The sequence below is a fragment of the Pezoporus wallicus genome, unplaced genomic scaffold, assembly GCF_028554395.1.
Source record: "Pezoporus wallicus isolate ANWC-B61680 ecotype Strahan unplaced genomic scaffold, APGP_CSIRO_Pwel_v1 scaffold_3294, whole genome shotgun sequence".
In the NCBI taxonomy this organism is placed as follows: domain Eukaryota; kingdom Metazoa; phylum Chordata; class Aves; order Psittaciformes; family Psittacidae; genus Pezoporus; species Pezoporus wallicus.
In genome coordinates this window covers 14,635,837-14,658,068 of record NW_026635478.1, presented here as the reverse complement: position 1 = coordinate 14,658,068, position 22,232 = coordinate 14,635,837, and the positions used below count along the sequence as shown (strand labels likewise).

The following is a 22,232-nucleotide window of genomic DNA, read 5'->3' as shown; positions in this document are numbered from 1 at the left end:
CCTTGTGTCTCCCTCAGACCTGGGCTCCCCGGTCTGCTCGGAACAGTGCAGCCTGCAGAAACTCATGCCCTCCCCTTCCCCATTTTCCACTCCCCTCTCCTCAGCCCCACTACATCCTTCCTGTCCTGACGCTGGCAGCGTGTCTCCTCCCTTCCCCAGCCCTCCCCCTCTTTTCCCTGCAGTGCTCCCAGGCTCACTGCAGTGCAATCCATCACTCCCAGCCAAGGTCCTCACGCCAGGGGAGGGAGAAGCCTGGCTCCCTGTGAGGCTGGGGGTGTGCAGGCAGTGCAACTATCTCCTCTTGTGTTAAGAAGTGAGAAAAATCTCACAGCATACAGACCCTTCTGGAACTGAAACCTCCCATCCTCTTCCAGCTATTTCATTTATTCATTTGCTTAGTTAGTCTCTTTGTTTTCAAAGAAAAACATGTTTCTGCCAACATTCCAGTGAAGGTGACTGAAAGGAAACCAGGGAGACAGAGAGAAAGCCAGAGTCGGAAAAGCTTGTGCAGAGAGAGAAGCCGGGAGAAAGAGCCCGGGGGGAGATGTAGGGGGAATGGGACACGACAGTATGACATATGGAGAAGAGGAGAGAAATTAAAAAGAAATACAGAAATAAAGAGGGTGAGAAAAAATATTAGATCTTAGATGCAGGAAAAAGAAAGCACAGGAAATAGTAGTAAAATAAATAAATGGGAGAAAGACCCAAGATGGCAGGCACAGCAATAACACTCAAGGAGGATACAATAAATAGCCAAAGGAGCCTTGCTAAAGAGGCTAGGTTGACACAATGAAATAACATTTAGCTATCGTAAGAAGCAAATCCAGCGTGCTTTTATTTGAATGCAAATATTCTATACAGCTGCATGCAAATGAAATTCCTGTGTGTTTTTATTCTAAGAACAATTACAAGTGAGGAAATAATGGGTGAATAGTTGAAGTCTTTTTTCATAAATAGGTACTTATTGGGGCAGCTGCACTTGATGGACAGAGGCAAGAAATTATTAGAATAATACCAAATTAGCTTTTTCTACTTTTCACATGCATCTTGTAAAGGTGTGCATGTTGATGCAGAATGGCCTACATTTGATACTGGTTTCATCTCTTTTAAACTGAGGTGAGCTAAATCAGTGCAGGCCCTTCACCTGTACACATATCACATCAGGACAGATTTTCATTAACATAACTCGCCTTGGTTTTAGTCTGCCATAAAGTCAGAATAGTGACTTCAGAGGTGGAGGTCAGAAGAAAATTCAAATGATCTGATTGAAGTCAGCTGTACCTACAGGAGAGACAGTGATTTATAGCAATGCAGTTGTAGTAATGCCCAAAATCTCTGGTCAAATTTCTCTAACATCAACTGTAGAATAAAACTTAAATGAGCATTGAAAATATGTCAGCCTTTACAGTCCCTGTGAAGGCATTGGAAATGGAGGGATAAAAACTGAAAAGTGGTGCTTCCTAATTTTCCCCACAATCTAAACTCTTAGCAATTTGCCTGCTAACATAGAATCATAGAATAGTTAGGGTTGGAAAGGACCTTAAGATCATCTAGTTCCAACCCCCCTGCCATGGGCAGGGACACCTCACACTAAACCATCTCATCCAATGCTTCGTCCAACCTGGCCTTGAACACTGCCAGGGATGGAGCATTCACAGCCTCCCTGGGCAACCCATTCCAGTGCCTCACCACCCTAACAGGAAAGAATTTCCTCCTTATATCCAATCATAGCATCATTTGCATTTCTTCTACTCAGTGCAGTCACTGTTCTCCTTTCTTACCTCCTTTCAGAAGCAGGATAAGTGCTGTCAATGCTGACACTGAGAAGTGCAACAGTGTACGTATTTTGGATATGGCCTTGACCACAGATCTTTTTCTAAATGTTACATAATTTAAAGTAAATTGGTTGCCACTTTTGTCCCTTTCCCTCATTATGCTTGAAAGCTTATGGGGTATCCTATTTTATAATAATAAATACTATGCAATACAATACTATACAATATGATACGATATTATACTATACTATTATTTTATTTTTAATTACTACTCCTGCTCCTATTTTCTCCATGCACCCATGAAGCATCCTCTTGATGTATGCACCTATACACGTCCCTTTCTCCGATGCCACTTTTAACTGAAAGCCCATGCCCCACTCAGGTGCTGTGAACTGATCCTGATTTGATCTTGTAATATCCAGTGCTCCCTGTAGCCCCACTAGTGGACTCATGAGGCTATGTAAGGATTTCAGAGCAATGTACACCTCAGCACTGCAAAATTGAACGTCAGAATAGACCCTTCCCAGCAGTGACTTGTTTAGCCAGCTATGGTTACTGCTCCAGTGCCACCCTGTGATGCGATGATTAATCCTGCTGACTTTACTCCAAGGTTTGTGATGCCCAGAAGAGGGGGGAGAAGGGAAGGAGTAATCCCTTGTGTCTTTACTGGTGTTTAACTTGTGGCCACAGCCTCATCTATATGGAAAACTTGCACTAGTTGAATTAAAGTGGTGTTTCTATGTGGTCCAAAGTCTATATGGACATACATAACTGGGCTTAGCGGTGGGGTTTATATATTTGTTAAACCTTAAGTGTTATCTGTCTCCCTGAGAGAATGGTCTAGGAAAATGTACCCTGAGAGAAGCTGCTTGAAAAGGGGGCATGCTGAGAGGGACATGTGAAGCAGCTGGGAAGAATTGGCCCTGAGACAGTACAAAGGACAAGAAAGGAAGAATGTTTGTGATAGTAAGAACTATAGGGAGAGAAGGGAAGAAACCCCAAAGCACAGCAGGGGAAGAAGAAGGGTCTTGACAACTTCTCACCATAGCCTTCTTGGCCATGAGAAGCTTAAGCATGTGGCCAAATCACCAACTAAACAGCAAGGAGCTCACAGACTGTCTCTCCTCATGTCAACGCTTGGCAAATGTTGAACTGATTTGAAGGAGCGGGGCAGGTATTAATTAGAGTTTCACAGACTCCCTTAGGGTGTTTTGTGACTGCAAAACTGCCTGCTGCCTAAACACTAGCTTATTGATTTAGAAATAAAGGAGTGAAGAATTCCTTACGCTTGTAGTTGCAACAATAGAAAGTATGACTATCAGTCAAAGAGATGTGAATCGCGCCCAGGCTCCTGTACTTTGCAGTCTTTGCATTTCTACAATGGGTTAGATACAAGGTCAGATGTAAACCTCCCAAAACTGGGGACAGATGGATCAGGCCTTCATCTCATGCCTTCCTACACCAGTGGAACAACTGCAGGATAGTGTCAGACTTCAGGTATTATGGAGCCCATCAGCAGTGTGGGTGTCAAGAAAATTCACTTCAACCCCCATTGACATAACCAGAAATGCTGCATTATTGACATGATACATTCAAACATCTTACAGCAGTTCATTAATTTCTCATCACTCAGATGTAACTTAATGCCCTGTTACTGTGAGGGCACGTGAAGGCCAGGGTAACAGAGAGAGGGAGAGAAATCAGCAGGCATTTAAATACCTCTCTAAGACCTTTACAAATAGTCTGCCCCAAATAGTATACCTGCAGTAATCTCCAGGGTGAAATGCACCAGGAGGTTTTAATTTCCGGGAAGACTGATTTTGTGTCTTCTCCAAAATGCCATTCTACCATCGCTATAGCATCCCTGGTATAACATAATGGGATCAGTACCAGCTTGGAAGGAGGAGAACTTTTTGCTGAATCACAGTCTGATCTTAGGTAAAGCACCTGCAGGCACTGTGGTCAGTGCAGTGTAAGCAAATACATGCTTATGCATATAAAATATATGCATATATAAGTGTACACAATAAAACACGATAAAAGTGTTTTCTTTATGCTATTTACTGTGGCATAGTTCTGCTTCACACCATACTGTGGCACCAGTACCTGACTTTAAGAGGGAAGAGTACTTCACCTTGAGTCATAATGCTGTAAATGTCCCCAAGATACCCCCTGCTGGAGAAGGACGGCTGCACACAAAGCAGAAGATTGCATCATGAATGAGAAGGCTAGGTACAGAAGGATGTTCATTATTCATACCTCCAGTCATGAGGGCTGTCCAGCTATCTTTGTCAATGTCATGGGAAAAGCGGGGGGGGGGGGGAATAACAAGGTTCTTTTCTGTCCCAAAAAGCAAACCGGTTAAACAGTTGTGAATCCAGCAGACTGACAAACAGGAGAGCTAAGCCTAGAGAGCCTTAATACTAGATCGGGGCCTGCATTTACAGAGCCGCATCTCTTGAAGAATGAATGTGCTTGGGCTGCAAGAGTCAAAATGGGGCTTCGCATGCCGGTGTGCTGCAGCTCCCTCCGGTGTCCACAACGAGCAAAACCAGCAAGAGGCCAGTTCACTGCGGTTTATCTGGTATACAAAATACTGAACTGCTTCCCAGCCAGCGATTCCATCAGCAGGAGCATCCCCTGCACCTGCCCCAAGCTTTCCAAATGGACGAGTGGTGCTGAGCAAAAGGGGCCTACGGAGCAGCAGGGGGAGGACTTGGGGGGGTTGGGTGGAGAAGGGGGAGATGCAGTGAAAGAAACAGAAGTAAAGCTCAAAAGCAATCAGAAGAAACCTTGTCCAGGACTAGAGGTGAATCCTGCACTCTGTGGGAGATGATGGTACATCAGCACATCGCTAGACCAGCGCATCTGGCATCACTGAAAGTTTCCAAATAAATGTGTTCTGGACTCATGAGATATTCTAGTTACCAGTTAGGCAGTAACAGAAGATTGAATGACAACACAAAGGCACAGAGAAAAACAAAAACCAAAGCGAGCAGCGTGGAGAGGTGTAGCCCAAGCATACTGCCATGTGAACTTCCAGAAAATAGGGGAGGATTCCTCAAACCAAGGCATGGTTACAACTTCTGTCACTTTCTTTTGGTTGTTTAATTGCCTTTCCACCATCTCTGGTGGACTGAGTTTTACCCAGTCCCTGAAAATGGGAATGGTGGTGTCTCACTCCAGTGAGAGAGTGATGGTGCTTGGGTCCAGAGAGCAGGGAAATGCCTAGCTTTCCCCATCCCCTCTACCCCTCTTGTGTCCAACCAGTGCTTCCCCCACAAGTCTAAGGAGGATCAGAAATAAGGAGCACTGTTTCTGTCTTTTCTCTTGAGCACTGCCACAACCGATGCTCAGCCACTGTTAGGTAAGAAGTGGTAGCTTCGGTTATGTCACATGCAGGTAACAATTTTCTGGGTCTTTTGAGGCAGCGAGGGCATACTGAGGATTTCCTTAGTAACTGTGTACAAGGCATTATAGGATTTTATTCTTAGTCCTCAACTTATTGAAAACAAACGAGGGTTACCTAGCTACCAGGATAAGCCTTAGGGGACGTGGCTTTCCCCTGCAAGGTTTCCATCTTTCATTGCTGTAAGGAGTTCAAGTTATTTCATAGCTTTCTCCTTGGTTTCAGGACTGAGATTGTGCCCTGAAGCTCACAGAGGGGGCACCGTCCAGCCAGTGCCTCCTCAGACCCACAGGAACAATTCCAGAAACAGCAAAGGGAAAAGACAGAAAGCATCAGGACATGGGCTGATGTTGGAAGAAGGGTTAACGGACAGTGGCTATTACAGTGGGGCTCATGGGCTTCCCTCCACCGTAAAATGCAGCATGCTTGGAGGCAGGCACAAGGCAGCCCTTAGCATGACAGTGCCTTGGGTCCGATCTCATTCTCCCTCCTCCTTTCTCCGTTTACGTCTCTCCCGTTTTTCTTTCCCCCCCCTCGTTTTCCCTATTCCCCACCTTCCTCAGTCTGGCCAGAACGGCAACGCCGTTGCAGAAAAGACCCTGTGCCCGGTGCCTGTTCCGTGTCCCCCCCGCTCACGAGCCGGGTCCTGGGGGACCCGTATCCACATCCACATCCACAACCACGTTCCCAACCCTCATCCCGTCGGGCGGCGGTGGCGCGAGAGGCGGGGTGATGTCACCACCGTTGCTGCCAGCCGATTGGCTGCGGGCCAGCCCGCCATATGCCCGCGCCACGGGGCGCCGCTGTCCCCGTCCCGCCCGTCCCCGCCGGCCGTCCCGGGCCCGTGTCAGCGCCGCGGCACACGGAGTCCGTCGCTTAGGGCAAGCAGGGATGCGGGGTCCGCAGAGTGCGGGAGGCAGGCGGGGAGAGAGGAGGAGAAGAGGACCGGAGGGCTGGGGTGGAAAGAGGCAGGAGCTGAGTGGGGAAACAAGGCTGGACGTAGCGCCTGAGGAGGAGAGGAGGCACTTCTGAGGAGGGCGAAATGGAACGGGACACAACACAGACACAAGAATCCATCCCTGGTGCTGGGCCGTCCTGGGGGAATGGGAGGAGCGGGCTCCCTTCGGAGAACCATAAACTCTGGAATGAGGGTGTGAGCTGCTTCTCCTCGCTCCCCCATCATTCCAGATGCATGATGACACCACATCCCACCATCTCGCTGGCTTTTTTTTTAACTTCCCCAAATTGTATTTTGAAGACAACCAAAAGCAGAACGTGTTCTGGGTGTGGCTGCATGTGATTTACCCAATAGCCAGAGTCTGGGGGACTGCCGAAGGGGAAAGACAGAGCAGCTGCTGCAGGGAGTGGACACCGAGGGCTGCAGTAAGTGATGGGGACCCTATCTATTCTCTCAGTGCTCCTCAAGATAACCTAAAAGTAGAAGAGAGCGGAGGGAGATAACAAGGGTAAACTTTTCTTCACATACTGGGTGTGTGTGGAGGGGGGCTTAGCCGCATGGATGAGAAAAGAGATGGAGAATTAAGAAAGATGGATAGAGAAGGAAAGCAGATGCGAGTTATGTCTTCAGTCTAAAACGTTTTGGAAACACCTGGAAAACTGGCCAGATGAGGAGGGAGGTGGGTAGGAGGGAGGCCAGGAAGGCCAACTTGTGAGGGAAATGGAGGCAGCAAGCAAAAATTGTCTGTGCTGTAGTGGAGGTTGTCCCAGTTCCAGCCTTTGCTGTCCCCTGACTCCTCTTTCCTCCACTCCACAGTGATGAAGACCTCTGGAGCCTGTATACTGTTGTGTTTCTTAGCACTCTCCTTGTTCTCAGCTGGTGAGTCCTTGTGCTGGGGGAGGATTTCTCCTCCACCCTGGCCCCACAGTTTCTTACACAGGCTGATGTGCAGTGATCTAAGGAGAAAGACATGTAGATGGACAGTGAAAGGGGAAGGACCAAAACAGGAAAGGCAAAATAGATACAGGGATTGTGAAGAAAAGTTTAGGAACTGGGAAGTGGTTCCCATATGTGTCCACTCTCCATTAAGTACTGGGTGTTGAAAGAAATAGCGGTCCACAGCTTCCCCTGCATGGATGTTTGGGTTAGCAAAACAGCCAGGTTGGTTTGAGAAAGAGGGGTAGCTATGCTTTGTGCTGACTGTAGTCTGCTATTCTACCTGGCTTGGCATGATCTGCAGAACATCTCCCAGTGCTCCACAAAATCTGTTCCATCATTGTTGTGAAGCATTTGCTGTCACAAGTGGTTCTTGCAAGAATGGCCCCATTCCAGGCCACTCAGCTGCCAGGAGCTTTTGTTGGTGTTTTATATAGCAGTTATGAGAAACCTGACCTCCATAGTTGAAACCATCTCTCTGCTTTCATTGCTGTGGTTCTGGTCTGGTGCTCCACATCTTTGTTTACTTGGAGTTACTTAGACATTATAGTCTGAAGACTCAGGACAGACAGTAGAAGATTAATTGCAGTGAATGGAAAAAACCTAGCACAGGAAAGGCTTCATGTGGGAGACGGGACTGCACCTATCACAATCAAATCAGGATGTTCCAATCTACTCTCCTTGGTCCTTACCTCTTGCTGAAGCCTGTTCTGCTGCCAATAGCAGCACTTTTCCCTGTAAAGGTGCACAGTTGAGGATGTCGTGTTTGTGACTGAAGCAGGGAGGTGAGGCATCCAAGAAATGAGCTTGTAGGTGACCTACAAAGTTAGAGGAAGAAAAAAAAGGCTTTTATGATGCATTGCTGAGAGGAATATTTCTTACTTTTGTGTGTTTGTTGCATCATTTTGGGGTTTATTTGGTTTTGGTTAGTTGTTGTTTTTTCCTTTGGTTGTTTTTCAGTTGTTGGATTATTTTTTTTTTTTTTTTTAACTTGGAAAATAACAGGAATCACCAGCCGGTCTCCCATTGTCTCTTTTGGTTTTGGGTAAGCTACTGAGTAGCGAATCAGGATAGCAGTTTTAGACCTCAAGGATGAATTTACTGCAACTTGGACAGTAAAGTCCAGTTGTTTATAAAGCATGTGAATTGTGTACCAAAGCAAATGTAAGTTCAAGTGATTGAAAATTGGATAAGAGAGTCACTTCTTTTGTCTCCTCTCATATGCAGAGGTTTCACTTCACTTCTGTCCTGTTGTTTTAGAATTGGACCAGTTTTCTGGTTCTGTTAGGGAGTGGAAAAAAAAGAAAAGCTAGTAACAGCTGAATTTTCAATGTCAGAAAGGCTGGGGAGCCTCCCTGCTTCTTCTGTATGACTCCTATTTCAAATCTGGCACCGCTGGCCTCTGCAGTGGTTTCAGAATCTGTGTCCTTCATTTTGTATCAGAAACAAGTGAGGAAGTGTTCAATATAACTTTTTTTCTCCTCTACTTGTTACTGTTAAGAGATTAGCCAGAACAGGGAACATTTTGAACTGCACTGCATTGTGCACTCAAGTCATTATGCATGTCTGGCTCTCTCTGGGTCCATTGCCAGCAGCTGAGCCCTCTCTGGCAGCTGGGTGGGGAAGGGAATAGCCGGGTTCAGCAACTCCTCTAATGCTGCAGAGCAGGATTATATAGGGTCCCAAGAGTCCTTCTTCAGCCTGCAAGTAACTGCTCTTGGAATGAGAAAGAACTAAGACTAAAGCTTCAGACCGAATAGTTTTTACCCATGAGTGCTTCCATTAAGAACAGAAAGCTAAAGGCCGAGTTCATAAGACAGGGTGTACTGTTTTTGGGCTGCTCCTGCACACATCCCTGCAGTGCCCTGCTTCACTGGGTTTTTCCTGCCAACTCCTTCCTTCATTCCACCCCAGTTATGCAGACATTTCCCTCCTCTGTGGCTAGCAGGAAATATTTTCCTATTCCTGGCTGCTGTAGGAAGCAGCTCTCTCACCCTTTATATTTGGACAAACGAACAGTTTAGCTCAATTTCTTCTTTTCCCACACAGCATGCTCAGACAGGCCTTCATCATTCGCACTCTCCAGCACACCCAAGTGCTGAGAGGAGAAAGGTTATCTGCTCTGTGCAGCATGATGGACGGGTAATTATTTGCCTAAGGAGCTACAAGACCTGCAGTCTGTTTCTTACATTGCCAATGACTCAATCTGTGACCCCAAGAAAATAAATTTCATGACTCTTTTATAAAATGGAGATAGGGATTTTGACCGACCTCCAGAGCAGAGGGACAATGCGCAATTTGTTTTGCAAGTGCATCAAATGGGGTTTCAGAAATACAAAGTCCGGTAGCAGATCTGGAGGTATTTACTGTCCTGTCCCTGTGCTTAGCATTTGACCCTGGTGGAAGCAACAGGGATAGGATGAGGGTTCGCTGTATCCGCAGTCTCTTAATGGCAAACCCAGCCAGCAGTGGAGGCTGCAGCAGAGAGATCATTTCTCCCTTCAGCAGAGGGCAGTGGTGTCTCCTGGACAAATAAGCATCTCATAAACATTTCACAAGGGCTGCAGACTGTAGAAATCTCTCTCTGTGTCCTTTCTTCACTCCCCTCTCTTCTGCTCTTGCAGACTGGTTTCCATGGGTGGTCAATGGGCAAGAACTGGAAAGTGCAACTGGTAAGTATTACAGGCATGTTATGTGCTAAAAACTGCTTGTGTGACCCAGATGTTCTGTGGCGTTACAGTCTGTTTAATTGCAAGTGCTGTTATTTTTTTCCTTGCTTCTGACATTTGTAAGCTTGCCTTTCAATGGAGATTAAACAAGCCCTCCAAGACAACCTACTAAGTGGTGTGTGTTCTTTACAAGTAATTCACTAGTGTTGGAGTCCTGAACACTTAGCACATGAAGTTATGTTCACAGTCAAGGGTTGTGGCTGATCCACAAGAGCTGAGTACTCTTCAGCAAAATCCCAAGGGTGGACAAGTGGCATGGTGCTTTAGCAGTGAGGCCACTGAGAAAGGATATTGGCTGGTCTTCAAACTGGTTGTGTTAGTGGGGGTAAATTGCTTTATCCCTCTGGACCTGTTTCCATTTCTGTGACATGATAAGATAAAGTGATAAAAAGATACAAATGTGTGTTTGCATCATGCTTCAGCACCCAGAAAAACCACAAGAGCTTGCGTTTTCTACAAACTGAAGCCCCTGGCAAAGTCACCAGACATCTCTCAGCTATGATCCTGCCATATGTAATACCCAGGGCTTTCCAGGCCAGTCCAAAACATGTCCACCAAGCTTTCCTTTCCTTCACACCTCATCACACCATCAGACCTACCCCAGCTTTGACATCAGTTGCCTTTCAAGGAAACTCATCTGCTGATGAATTTCTGCAGTCGAGGCTGGGTTCTGGAGTTGTCTCCCTCCTTTTCTGTAGCAGGTGCCTCAGCTGTCTGTCCTACTGCTGCAGGAGCCGTCAGAGCATCCATTTCAGATGGCTGTCTTTCCCATCGAGATGCTCTGGATATGAACTGAGAGTTCAGTAATGGTTGATGCAACATTTGCACTAAGAAATAGAGTCCCAGGCCTCTCATGGAAAAGGGGGGTGGGTATGGGTGGGATGGAGGTACTTTATTTAAGTATTTACAGGATTGGATCCTACTGTCTCATTAGCCTACCATGGAGGCTAAGGTAATTCATGCTAGCTATGTAAGGGACCACAAAGTAAAGACAAGCTCTCTCAAGGATATTCTCTTTTCCAGGTGAAGTTAGCACCGACTCTCTTATCAGCACCCCTGGTAAGATCCTATCTCTCGGCAGCTTCAACCTTCTTTTTCCTTTTTCATCTTTACTTCTGTTTGCACAGACCCAGCAATTGCTCATTATGCCTCTTCCCCTCTTCTGACATCTGGCAATGTTCTTTCAGCATTTATGGCTGCCTGGAAGTCCTTTCTGTGCTCCATACAGGGAGATGAATTCAGGGGCTTAATGGCCTGTTCTACAAGGAAATGCCAGTCTCACCTGGTGTACTAGGGCTCTTTGAAGCCGTTTGCACTACAGGAAACCATGAAATCTAAAGGTGACACAGTCTGAGCTTCCAGAGAAGGTTGCAGGAAGGAAGAGACTAAATGATGAGAGAGGGAAATTGGTCAGGTTCACCAGTTAACTGGGCAGCACTGGGACACAGCTTATGTCTGTTGACAACTAGCAGCCATGCTTGAGTGCTCAGGAGGCAGAGGTGGCGAAATAACCCAAAAGACAGTAATAAAGCAAACTCTGAGCAGCGGTGGGATGGAGAGATTGCAATACTGTTATTTTAGTACTGTTTTCCCTGCTGTGCCTGTGGCTGTGTCCCTGAGGGCAGCACAATGTATGCGAAAGGTAGGGTAGATAGAGGACACCTGGACAATGAGCACTTACATCGTGTGATGTCCCTCCTTAAAGAGCCAAGACTTGCTATGGGGACGGACCCAGAGGAAGGACATGGGAGTGTGGGCATTTATAAGCTGGACTGATCCTGCCAAACTTGATGGAGGAGAGAGCGAGAGGCTTAAGGAGCCTCCCCACTTCTTTCAGATGAGTCCTGTTTCAAACCCAGCACTGCTGACCTCAGCAAGGGTTTGTCTCTCTTCTGGGACAGTCTCTCAAATAGCCCCCGCCTCAAAGGGTGGGGGGACCAGGCAAGGGCAAGGAGAGGGAGAACACATCTGGTTAGTGAAAAAGACTAAATGTGCAGACTTTACAGCAGAGTTTGGCTTCAAAACACTTAACTGTAGAGGGATCAAGAAGAAAATCTTTACAACGGATGTGCCATGAGACCCATCTGTGCTCTAAAGTGTCCCATCAGCTCTAAGACACACCTCTTATTCACCAGGAAAGCCCGCAGTTACTCTGACAAACGAAATGGTAACAACATCACGATTAGCGTTGTCTGTGAACCAGGTGTGGGATCCTGCTGGTCAGGAGTGGTGAGCCACCAGCAGAACTGTGGGAGTGGGAAAGAGGCTGAAATTAGGATCTTTCAGAACATCTTCTCTTTTTCCAGCTGCAGCTGCCACACCACCTGTGCTTCTTAGTCCTGGTGAGTTTATTCCCAGTTCAGACCCAAATGTTGTGGACCCTTCTTGCCCAGTCCCTTGCACATCCAGAATCCTGCTTTCCTGACTGCCCTAAGCATAGCCCTAACACCCAAAAACCTCATTCTCTCTATGCACATGTGTTTTGTCTATGCTTCTGGGTGACACTATGGCACATGAATATGAGTAGAATAAGTTCTCTGTAACTGTTCAATGAAAGCTTGCACTGGCAGTCAGTTCTCTGGGTTCCTTTCCAGTTTGTCACTGGGTAAATAATAAAATGTACTGTTTTACTGTTGTACAGGTGGGTTGTTTTATCATAGCAGAGCAACTTCCTTTTGACCCTTTGTCACGGACATTAAAGAACCAGTGGTCTGGGGATGCGGTTTCCTAAAGGAGTCACTGTTCCTTAGGAAGGGGCAAATAAAGGCTCCTTTGCTTCTTGTCTAGATCAATGGCAATCACAGCAACTAAATGAATTTACCTGATCTTTTGAAATATAAGTCAAGATGCCCTTACAGTGTAATTTTGAATAGTAGTGGTAATGCTTTATGGTGAAGCTTGGGCAGATTTTTAGCATTGTTGGCCGGGTCACTGGCACTAAATTCGTGTTGGCTTTGTACCTTCTCTTATGATTTCATGTCGGTAACAATGAAATCCTTTTCCTGTTAGAAATCACTCTTGAAAGAACTTTCCAGTTATGTTTTGAGTGAGCTAATGTCTAGGAAGGAATTATGGTAAATTGCACTAATGTTGCCACCTTCTGTCTTCCAGTTCAGTCTGACAGTGAAACTACAACAGCTTCGTCAGGTACGTTGAAGTTTGGTGCCTGCACCCCCTCCAAGACCTACTTTCACCCACCCTGTAACCTCTCCAGACAGGTGCTGGCTGAACACTGACCTGTATCTCCTGGAGAATTCCCTTCACCCTGGTCCTTGAGTTAGAAGTGCTGGAAAATTACAGTAGTGGAAGCTGAAATCTTCCTTCCTGGAGGGGTGGAACTGGCAGATCACCAGGCCACATGTGCTAGCTCAATTTTCTGCCATTGTCAGTGGGCGAGACCTGGCATTTCAGAAGGAAATGCAAGAAAACCCATCACAGTTTGATACAGGGCTGATTGTCCGGGAAAGAAGGGAACTAGATTTGTGTCCTGAAGTGTGAGATTGCAGACATGTATAAATGTGTGCCTTAAACACGAGACTGCAATCTGTGCTTCATTTATTTGTATCTCTCCCATTTACAGCATGTGCCTTCTAAATTGAGGATTCCCAGTGGGCTTGTTTTGCATTTCACTCAACTTTCCCTTTCTTCTGTCTTACAAGGCAAGGCTATCAGAAATGTCTGCCTTATTTTCTTTTTCTCTAAACCATTTCCATCTCACAAGAGAGTGGAAAACAGAGGTTAAGGGCCTTCCCCAGAATCCTGGTGGATGATACCTAGTGATGAAGCTGTACATGTGCCAGCATGAGCGCCCCTGTCAGTGATCCTGAATTATGCCTCTGTATGTGTTCACAGATTGTCGTGAGGAAAAGTTCCCTTGCACACGCCTGTACTCTGTCCACAAGCCAGTAAAGCAGTGTATCAGTTACCTCTGTGTTACAAGGTAAGAAACCGGCAGTCCCAAAGAAAAGCCCTAAAAATATCTCCGGAAATGGCATGTCCAGTTCAGCACTTGTTTCCGTTGACATTTAGAGCTTCCCTCAGGGAACCAGTTGGTGAAATGAATCCTATCCTCAGAGTGTCCTTTTAGGGTGATTAATTAAAACAGCACAATAACTATTATTTCTGCAGCACTATGGAGCTGTAATGTGCCCTATATTGTAATCTGTGTTTAAGGTATTTGGCCATTATGTGAACTCTTGGCAAAGATTACTTTCCTATTGACAACAGCCTTAGTCTAGGCTAACTAATCCTAAAGATTTTGGATTTGCCTCCTCATCAGTGAATATTTTTATTTAGTTTATTACCTGCATCCCTGAGTATGTTTATTGCCTGTATCCCATGTTTGTTTCTTTGGGTCCCTGTGCCTTTTGCTTCTGTCCTTGGCGTGTTCCTGGTGGTCCCCCAGTGTGCGTCGCATGTACATAATAAACAAGGAGGTGTGCTCTCGCATTGTCTGCAAGGAGAACGAGGTCATGCAAGGTGAGTGATGCACAAGCTAGCCTAGCTGAGTAGCTGCAGCCATCTGATGATAGAATCTCCAAGCTAACTAATTACCCAGCTGCAATCCATGTGTAGTAGTTTCCCTGGACTTGGTTTGGGGCAGCTCTAATGCAGTGCAGCCTTGTATCCAGTGCACATGCCATGAAAAACTCTGGGAAGCAGATATTGTACTATCAAAAAGTATGAGAGCTCTGCCTTCGTCAATCTTGAACATGCTCTATTAGCCCCAGACACACTTTTACTCAAACTTGCCTTTGAGGTTAAAGAGTAACTCTCAGAATTTCTGTTCATGACTAGAAAGAGGATCCAGGCTAGATTTCTTATGCAGTGTCTTTTTTTTCAGCAAAATATGAGTGATTTTAATGTATATTGTACATTAATAAAGCCAGAAGGAAATGAATAAAAGCCTAAGGACTTGTTCACTTGCCTCGTGAATATGAAGATTCACCAGTTGCAACAGTTTCTGTAGATGCAGTGACAGATGTACCTCTAACTGTTCTGGTGGTGAAGAGTTTGGGGGAAGCTTTGATTATCTGTCAACCTGTGTGTGTCTGCTGTGTCTTCAGATGAGATCTGTCGCCAGCTGGCTGGCCTTCCTTCTCGACGTCTCCGCCGATCTGGGCAACCCCTGCACCTCCCTTGCAGACAGCTCCTGGAGCAGCAGCGCAGAAGGCCTGATGCTCTGTGAGCTACCAACAGTAGGAGAGAAGAGAAATCATCATCCACTACCTACAACCCAAGACAAGTCCTTGTTTGTGATTTCTCCACCGTTTCCTTGCTTCCCTGCCTTCCTCCACATCCTCTTCTTCAGGTGTTGTAGTATACAAAGTCCCCTCTCTGCTAGTCTGTCTCAGTGGCTGTTGCCATCTTCTGAATCTGTTGCCAAAGAGGTGGGATGCTCCCCTCTTTTCTCTCAAACTGGTTGGCTTGCCATGAACTGCTCATTTCCCAGAGGTCCTTATAAATGTGCTGCATCTTCTCTTGCTCTGCCCCTCCAGAGAGACAGCCATGGGGACAAGATATTGTCCTCTCCAATAGTACAGATGCCCTAAGCTGCATTTCATGTGGAGGAGTGCAGACCTTTATGCCTTACGACTCCTGGTCTAGGTTTCTTGTATGACATCAGTATGAGTTTGGTTATGGCTAGTCAGCCTGAGCCCCTCTGCCATATGATGGCACAGCCTCCTCCTGTGTCTGCTGGCCTCAGAGAAGTGACATCACTGGGATATGAACTGCCCTCAACCCAAGGCCAACCTTGTCCCTGTATGGCATTTATAACTACCTCTGGGAAGGTCTTTGTCTCAAGCCCATTGCCTCCCTCACACACAATTGCTACCAAAAGGAAAAATCCTGGATTTCGTATGGCATTGTGTTTTTCTCAAGAAGATTGTTGGAACAGAGTGCTGTCTCTTACTCTCCTCTCCCCTGTTCTGTCCCTTCCTTCCCATTGAAGAAATCTCTTGATGCCCATTGCAGGCAAGTTCCAGGGAGCAGTAAGTATAGCTGCCACTGCTCCTAAGCCCAAGACCCTGTCTGTCTTTGCAGTACTGAGAACTTGCAGTGAATTAACTTATTCTGGTGACTTGTCTTGGTCTGGCTACCTCCACACTCTCCAGTTGCTGAGCCTGCTTCCAGTATCTCCACTTGAGTTCCTACCTCTTGACCTGGGAGCTCCTGCACAAAGCAGAAGGGAGTCACACATTGGAATGGGATTTGGGAGAAGAATCGTTATCTGGGATCCTAAGTTTTCCTGTGGGCTCTCTGGCTGTGCTGACCTGCACAGCACCAGGTGCTGGTGGGGAGGTAAATGTATTTGCAGGCCAAGCTGGGGAAAAGAATTCACTCTGGTAGCACTGGATGTCTGTTTGAGAACTTTGTTTTTCAGATATACGGAGAACATTTCCAGGTATATGGGTAGGTTTCAGTATAAGACTGGGTAGGGTAAGTGGGGAAGAGCTGTCTGAAGTGTATTATTCTACGTGACTCTTAGTGACATGATTCTGTGGGACACCGGGGCTAAGCAGCTTAGCTCACTTCAGCAGAAGATCAGCAAGACTGTATCTCTAGGATGTCTAACCATTGTTACCAAATAACAGAAAATTAGTTATCTAGAGCAGGCATTCACCCCCATCATATAATATGTATATTCTGCTGCTGAACTGAGTACCATTCAGCCTTGCAGAAGTACCGGTTGCTGCATAGAGCCAAGGACACGTGATATAGGGGACAGTTTGCTGCACAGAGGCAGACTTCTCTGAAAAAAAGAACAAAACAATTAAAGTAAGAGCCTTTCCTTCTGCTGTATGCAGCAAGAAGCTGGTTCCATCCTCTGTGTAGGGGAACACACCCTGTGCAGACACAGATTTGTTCCATAAATAGCTAAATCTCTGTGTATTAATCCAGTATACATTAGGTAGAATTCCAAGTTAGGCAGTAACTGGAATTTCATCCTATACCTAGGGGCATTGTAACCCTGCACAGAAGATGATGCTCCTCTTGAGTGCTCGAGGCTCCTGAGACTGGGGATGGAGGAGGAATTTCTGTGTACTAAGAGTGTACACATTTCTGTAGAGAGGAGGGCACTGAGAGCTTGATCTCAAAGACATTTAAGTCACTGGTACCCACTGACTTCAAGGCTGGAATGCCTGTGGAATTTGCAGGAATGAGATGAGATGTTAGAAGAAGTACTTGGAAATTGGACCAGGCATAGTCTCCACTCTGTATTTAGAGCTGAATGTAAGCTGATATAGAAATAGATATATAACTGTATAACATAGCTACTGTAAAGTATATAGAAAATTAACATTCATACAGTTTGGGGAACGGTTAGAAGCCGTTCTGTTGCTTGCTTTCAGCAGGGACAGGAAGAGGTGCTCCTCTCCAGGAGAACACTATTTTAATGTTAGAGACCATATAATGCACACAAAAATATTAAAAGAAAATTTATTTCCTGTTATTCTTGGCAGTTCTCATGTGTTTGGGTTTATTTGTCTCTAGCTACGTTTCCTTCAGATTTGAAGGGAAACTTGACTTCAGCCCAAATCTGTCATTTGGACCTTTTTACTCCATGCTATCCCTCCCTTCATTTGTGAATCACGGGTCTTCCTGGGAGGTTATTCTTTTTTTCTAGAGATACAGAAAGTTATCTTCAGTATTTTTTTTCCCATGGATAGCTGTGCTGGATTTTCCTGACAGTTGGTACCTGCTGAGCACAGGGATAACTCTTTCTAGCCCATGAGATTTGTGCTGAGACTGCATCTTTTCACTGTGCATGTGCCATGACCTGCTGATGGCAAATTATCATCTCCAGGTAAAATGGTAAGATGGCTGAACTAAGAGAAGAGCTGTGGTAAATCATCTTACAAGCAAAGAAGAATTTGTTCACTGGAGCTATGTAACTCAGTAATGGGAATAATTGAAAGACTACATTAAAAATTACACATGTAGGTCAAAAGGATTAGGAAAATTTATCTTTCATTGGATTTCTGACTTCTGCATAGATTCATCACACGCTGATTGTATATCATATTTTGGTTAAAAAGATGGAGCACTCAGAGCATAGGGGACTCTAGGCACTGTCTTTATGTGCAGTCAAATCAGAATTTATATGATATTTGTAGAACAAAATTGGGTGTGGCCCAAATTACCCATTAAACTGCCTCTGACAGCGTCCGATAGTTCTTCAGGACTAAACAGTACAACGCAGGTTATTGCACAGCACAATTCCCTAGGATCACTGCTGTTTCCTGGCTAATGCTGTGGTGTCCGTATCTCAGATGGTTACCATAAAAACAGCCTCAACCCAAGTTACTGTAGATATTGGTCCCATCCACACAGGCCTGTCCCTGCTCTGACTCATGAGCTTTTCTTGGTCTTTGCAGTGTCCCTCTATTGACACATTCCATTGGCTGTGTGACCAGAGCACAGCATGCCATCAGTTGTAATTCAGTTTATTCCTCCCTTTCCTTACAGTACTGGAGTCTGCAGACAGAGTACCACTTCTCCCATACACAGATTTATCTCCCCTAGCATTCCAACCTGAATTGTCATGCTGTGTTGCTGATCTTTGGGTGTTGCTTTCTCTTATGAGCTGGGGTTTAAATGGTTTTAGATATAGCTCCATCTAGGTTTGTTTCTTATGAAACTGGTCTGGCCGCAGAGTAAGCTGCCAGTGTCCCATTTTAGAAGCATGATCTAGAGTTTGTGGCTGATTTTCATAAATCCTTCTGACCTGGAGCAGGGGTCAGATGGCCTGCAGTCACTTCGCACACAATGGTTCTTGCTCATTTTGCTGTCACGGCTCCTGAATATCAGTAAACGTTGCCAATCTGAAGACTGCTGTTTCAAGACCAGTGCTCTGATGTCTGGTCCCCAGTTTCAAGTGATACCTCACATTGCTGGACATACGGAGCTGGAGATCCCCGCAAGGGAAGCTGGCCACACCAAGAGGTTTCTGCTGGACAAGGAAAGCTTGTTCCACCTTCCCATCTCTCATTCTACTGCTTGTTCTCTGCCTCTATTTTCCTCATCCCTTCTCATTTTTCTCTGTTCGTATATTCATCTGGGAGCAAGAAATGTGGAGAGGAGGACAGTGGGGCTGAGTGGGGCAGCAGGAATGGTGCTCAATGAGGTGACACATGGCATTGCCAAGTGGAGCTGGGGGTAGTGCTTGGACCATGCCAACTACTCCTTTCCTCTTGCCCTAAGGTTCTCATGCACCCTGACTCCCTCTGCTGCCAAGCTACGGATTTCCTGAAGGGAAAGATGGGAAAGAGCAGGGAAGGGAGAATGGCACCTCAGGTCAACTTGTGCACTGTGTGAATAGCAACCACATGCGTTGAGATGGCAGAAACAAGGCAAGGAGGAAGGGTAGTGCTGCAGGAAAGCACAGGGGGCTGTTAGAAGCAGCTGCCATGTCACCTAGAAGCTCCATGTTGCCTGGATCTTGTCCACAGGAACCCACAGCATGAACAAAGCATGTTGTCATCAGGCCTCTCAGCTTGGAGGGGTCCCTCAGGGGCATACTGCAGGCTGGGGTGTGGGCTTGACTTCATAGTGGGGAGCAGTGCTTGCAACCCATCCAAAAACAGCACTTCTGCTGCAGAAAGAATAGCTGGGTTTAAGCCAAGAAGGTTTTTAGTTTAGAGTTTTGGTTTCTTTTAAAGTGAGTGTTTCAGGTTTTTTTGTTTGGGGTTTGTTTTTCTTTTGTGTGTGTGTGTGTGTGATTTGGGTTTGTTTTGTTTTGGTTTTATGTTTTCAATACATATGGTCCCTTAACATTTACTGCTGGCACCACGTGGTCCGACGTTACTTGACAATTGTGAACAGCCCCTTGACCAGGGCACAGGAAATCTGAATTCCATTTCTGGATCTCCTCTTCACCTCCTGCTCTCTGATCTTCAGTATATTGCTTTGTTTCTGTCTGTTTCCTGCCATCCTCAGCCCTTGTAATGTAGCAAACTGGAATAAACTCCCACAAATTAGAGAGGTGGCTTTTCAGTCCATTTAAAAAATAACTATTAAAAAAGCATGTGTAACCTCCTGAATTAATTTGTCTGCTTTTGCTATCAATGTAAATTATTCTTTTCAAATAAAAATGTTTTGAATAATACTAATTATCCCTTAAAATGCAAGCTGCATGTACTTGTTGCTGCTATGTTGAAAACATATAAACCCCATGAATTGGTGAAAGCCATCAGCAGAGACAATGCTCAGAATGCTGGTTTGGGCGTTTTAGTAAGATTATGATTTCCATACAAATACAGCTTGTCACAAAACAGACACCGACAAAAGATGCAGTAAATAATAAAGATGTAATTCAGTGTGTCTAAATAATGTGATGTGAGAATTCACCTGATTAAATATAAGAACAAATGTACATGAAGCCATGCATGTTTTTAGATAAATGTTTTATCGAGATAGTATACCTCCCCAGTTTATAGCAGAGATAAAATGACAAGATGAAAGTCAGCAAGCAGAGCTAACTTCAAAGCTGAACAGATTGCTCAGGCCCTTGTCCAGCTGAATTTTGAAACAATCAGCAAGGATGGAGAATCCACAGCCTGTTTCAGATGGAGAGTATTGTTCTGGTGTCAGATCAGAAATCCTTTGTTGCAGCTTTCATCAGTTGCCTGAATTATTCTTGCTGTGCACCTCGGAGCACACTGTGTCTCCATTTCCCCTGCAACACTCCTGCAGACTATTGCATAAAATAGCAAGAAAAAACGTTTAATTCATAGAATCAGCCAGGTTGGAAAAGACTTGTAACATCACCAAGTGCAACCTTAATGCCAGCACTGCCAAAGCCACCACTAAACCATATCGCTAGGGGCCTTGTCTACAGTTTGTGAGCACTTCCAGGGACGGTGACTCCACCACTGCCCTGAGCAGCCTGTTCCAATGCCTGAGCACCCTTTCAGTTAAGAAATTGTTCCTAATATCCAGTCTGAACCTCCCCTGGTGCAGCTTTAGGCTGTTTCCTCTTGTCCTTGTTGCTTGTTCCTCTGTCACTTGTTGCTTGGGAGCGGAGACCCTCCATCTCCTGCCTCCATCCTCCTTTCAGGCAGTTGTAGAGAGTGATAAGGTCCCCCCAGAGCCTTCTTTTCTCCAGACTAAACACACACACACACACACACACACACACACACACACACCCTGTTCCTCAGCCGTTCCCCACCACATCTGTGCTCCAGGCCCTTCACCAGCTTCGTTGCCCTTCTCTGGACCCACTCCAGCACCTCAATGTCTCTCTTGTAGTGAGGGGCCCAGAACTGAACACAGGATTTGAGGTGTGGCCTCACCCGTGTCCGGTACAGGGGATACATCAGTGCCCTGATCTTGCTGGCTATGCTATTGCCAAAGTCAGCTCTCTGGAAGTCGAAGGTGAAGGTTTTGATGACCTTCTTCCTGACTTCTCCAAGGATTGAAAGTTCAGTCATTTCATGATCACTTTGCCCAATACAGGCTCCAACCATCACATCACCCACCAGTCCTTCTGTGTTTGTGAACAGCAAATCCAGGCAGGCATCTCCCCTAGCTGGCTCACTCACCAGCTGCATTAGGGAGGTATCCATCTTCCACACCCTCCAAGAACCTCCCGGATTGTTTTGTCTCTGCTGTGTTGTACTTCCAGCAGACAAGTGGGGGGTTGAATTCCCCACGAGAACAAGGGCAAGTGATAGTGAAACTTCTCCCAGTTGTTTGAAGAACACTTCATCTGTAGCGTCATCCTGGCTGGGTGCTCTGTAACAGACCCCTAGCAGGATATCTGCTGCATTTGCCTTCCTCCTGACTTTCACAGACAGACATTCAGCCTTCTCATTCACAACATCTAGCTCAAGGCAGTCAATGCTAGAAGTCAAAACACAGCACTGCACCAGTTAACACAAAGGAAAAACATGACTGCTACTGCTGAACCCAGGACACTGACATACAGTGCAACCCCTCCACCACCTCTTTTTCCTTACCTCTCCCTTCTCAAGAGTCTGTAGCCATCCATTGCATCTACACTACCCCGATGGCTCATGTCTAGTGAGCCTGGTGTTATCCCTCCCCCCTTCAAACCTAGCTTAAAGCTCTCTCTATAAGCCCTGCTAACTCCTAGGCTTGGATCCTTTTCCCCTTATGGGACAGGCATACCCCACCTGCTGCCAGAAGGTCTGGTGCTGTATAAACTGACCTATGGTCAAAAAAAAAAAACAAAATTCTTGCACTGACACCAAATACACTTAATGCAAAATGTGAGTTTTATTGCAAAACAGGTAATTTTAAATACTACTATTAATTATCTTCCTTTGGGGAACTGTGTTCAAAAATTGGGAAACATGACAAAAATCAATGGTTCAATTAAAGGATTTACAGTGTACACCCTTGAAGCAGGACACTGTCTATGCTCATACAGCATCTACTTCTTGCATCTACCTTCT

At 45.7% G+C, this 22,232-nt stretch overlaps 1 protein-coding gene across 1 annotated transcript; it reads left to right on the top strand.

Annotated features, from left to right (window-relative positions):
- Positions 1-6,029: 6,029 nt before the first annotated feature.
- On the top strand, positions 6,030-15,889 carry MFAP5 (microfibril associated protein 5). Its single transcript, XM_057429386.1, is given in 10 exon segments — positions 6,030-6,513; positions 6,516-6,567; positions 6,959-7,021; positions 9,703-9,750; positions 10,831-10,866; positions 12,114-12,149; positions 12,919-12,954; positions 13,660-13,747; positions 14,213-14,286; positions 14,874-15,889. Coding segments are annotated over 10 exon segments (696 nt in total). The 5' UTR covers positions 6,030-6,372; the 3' UTR covers positions 14,996-15,889.
- Positions 15,890-22,232: the final 6,343 nt, after the last annotated feature.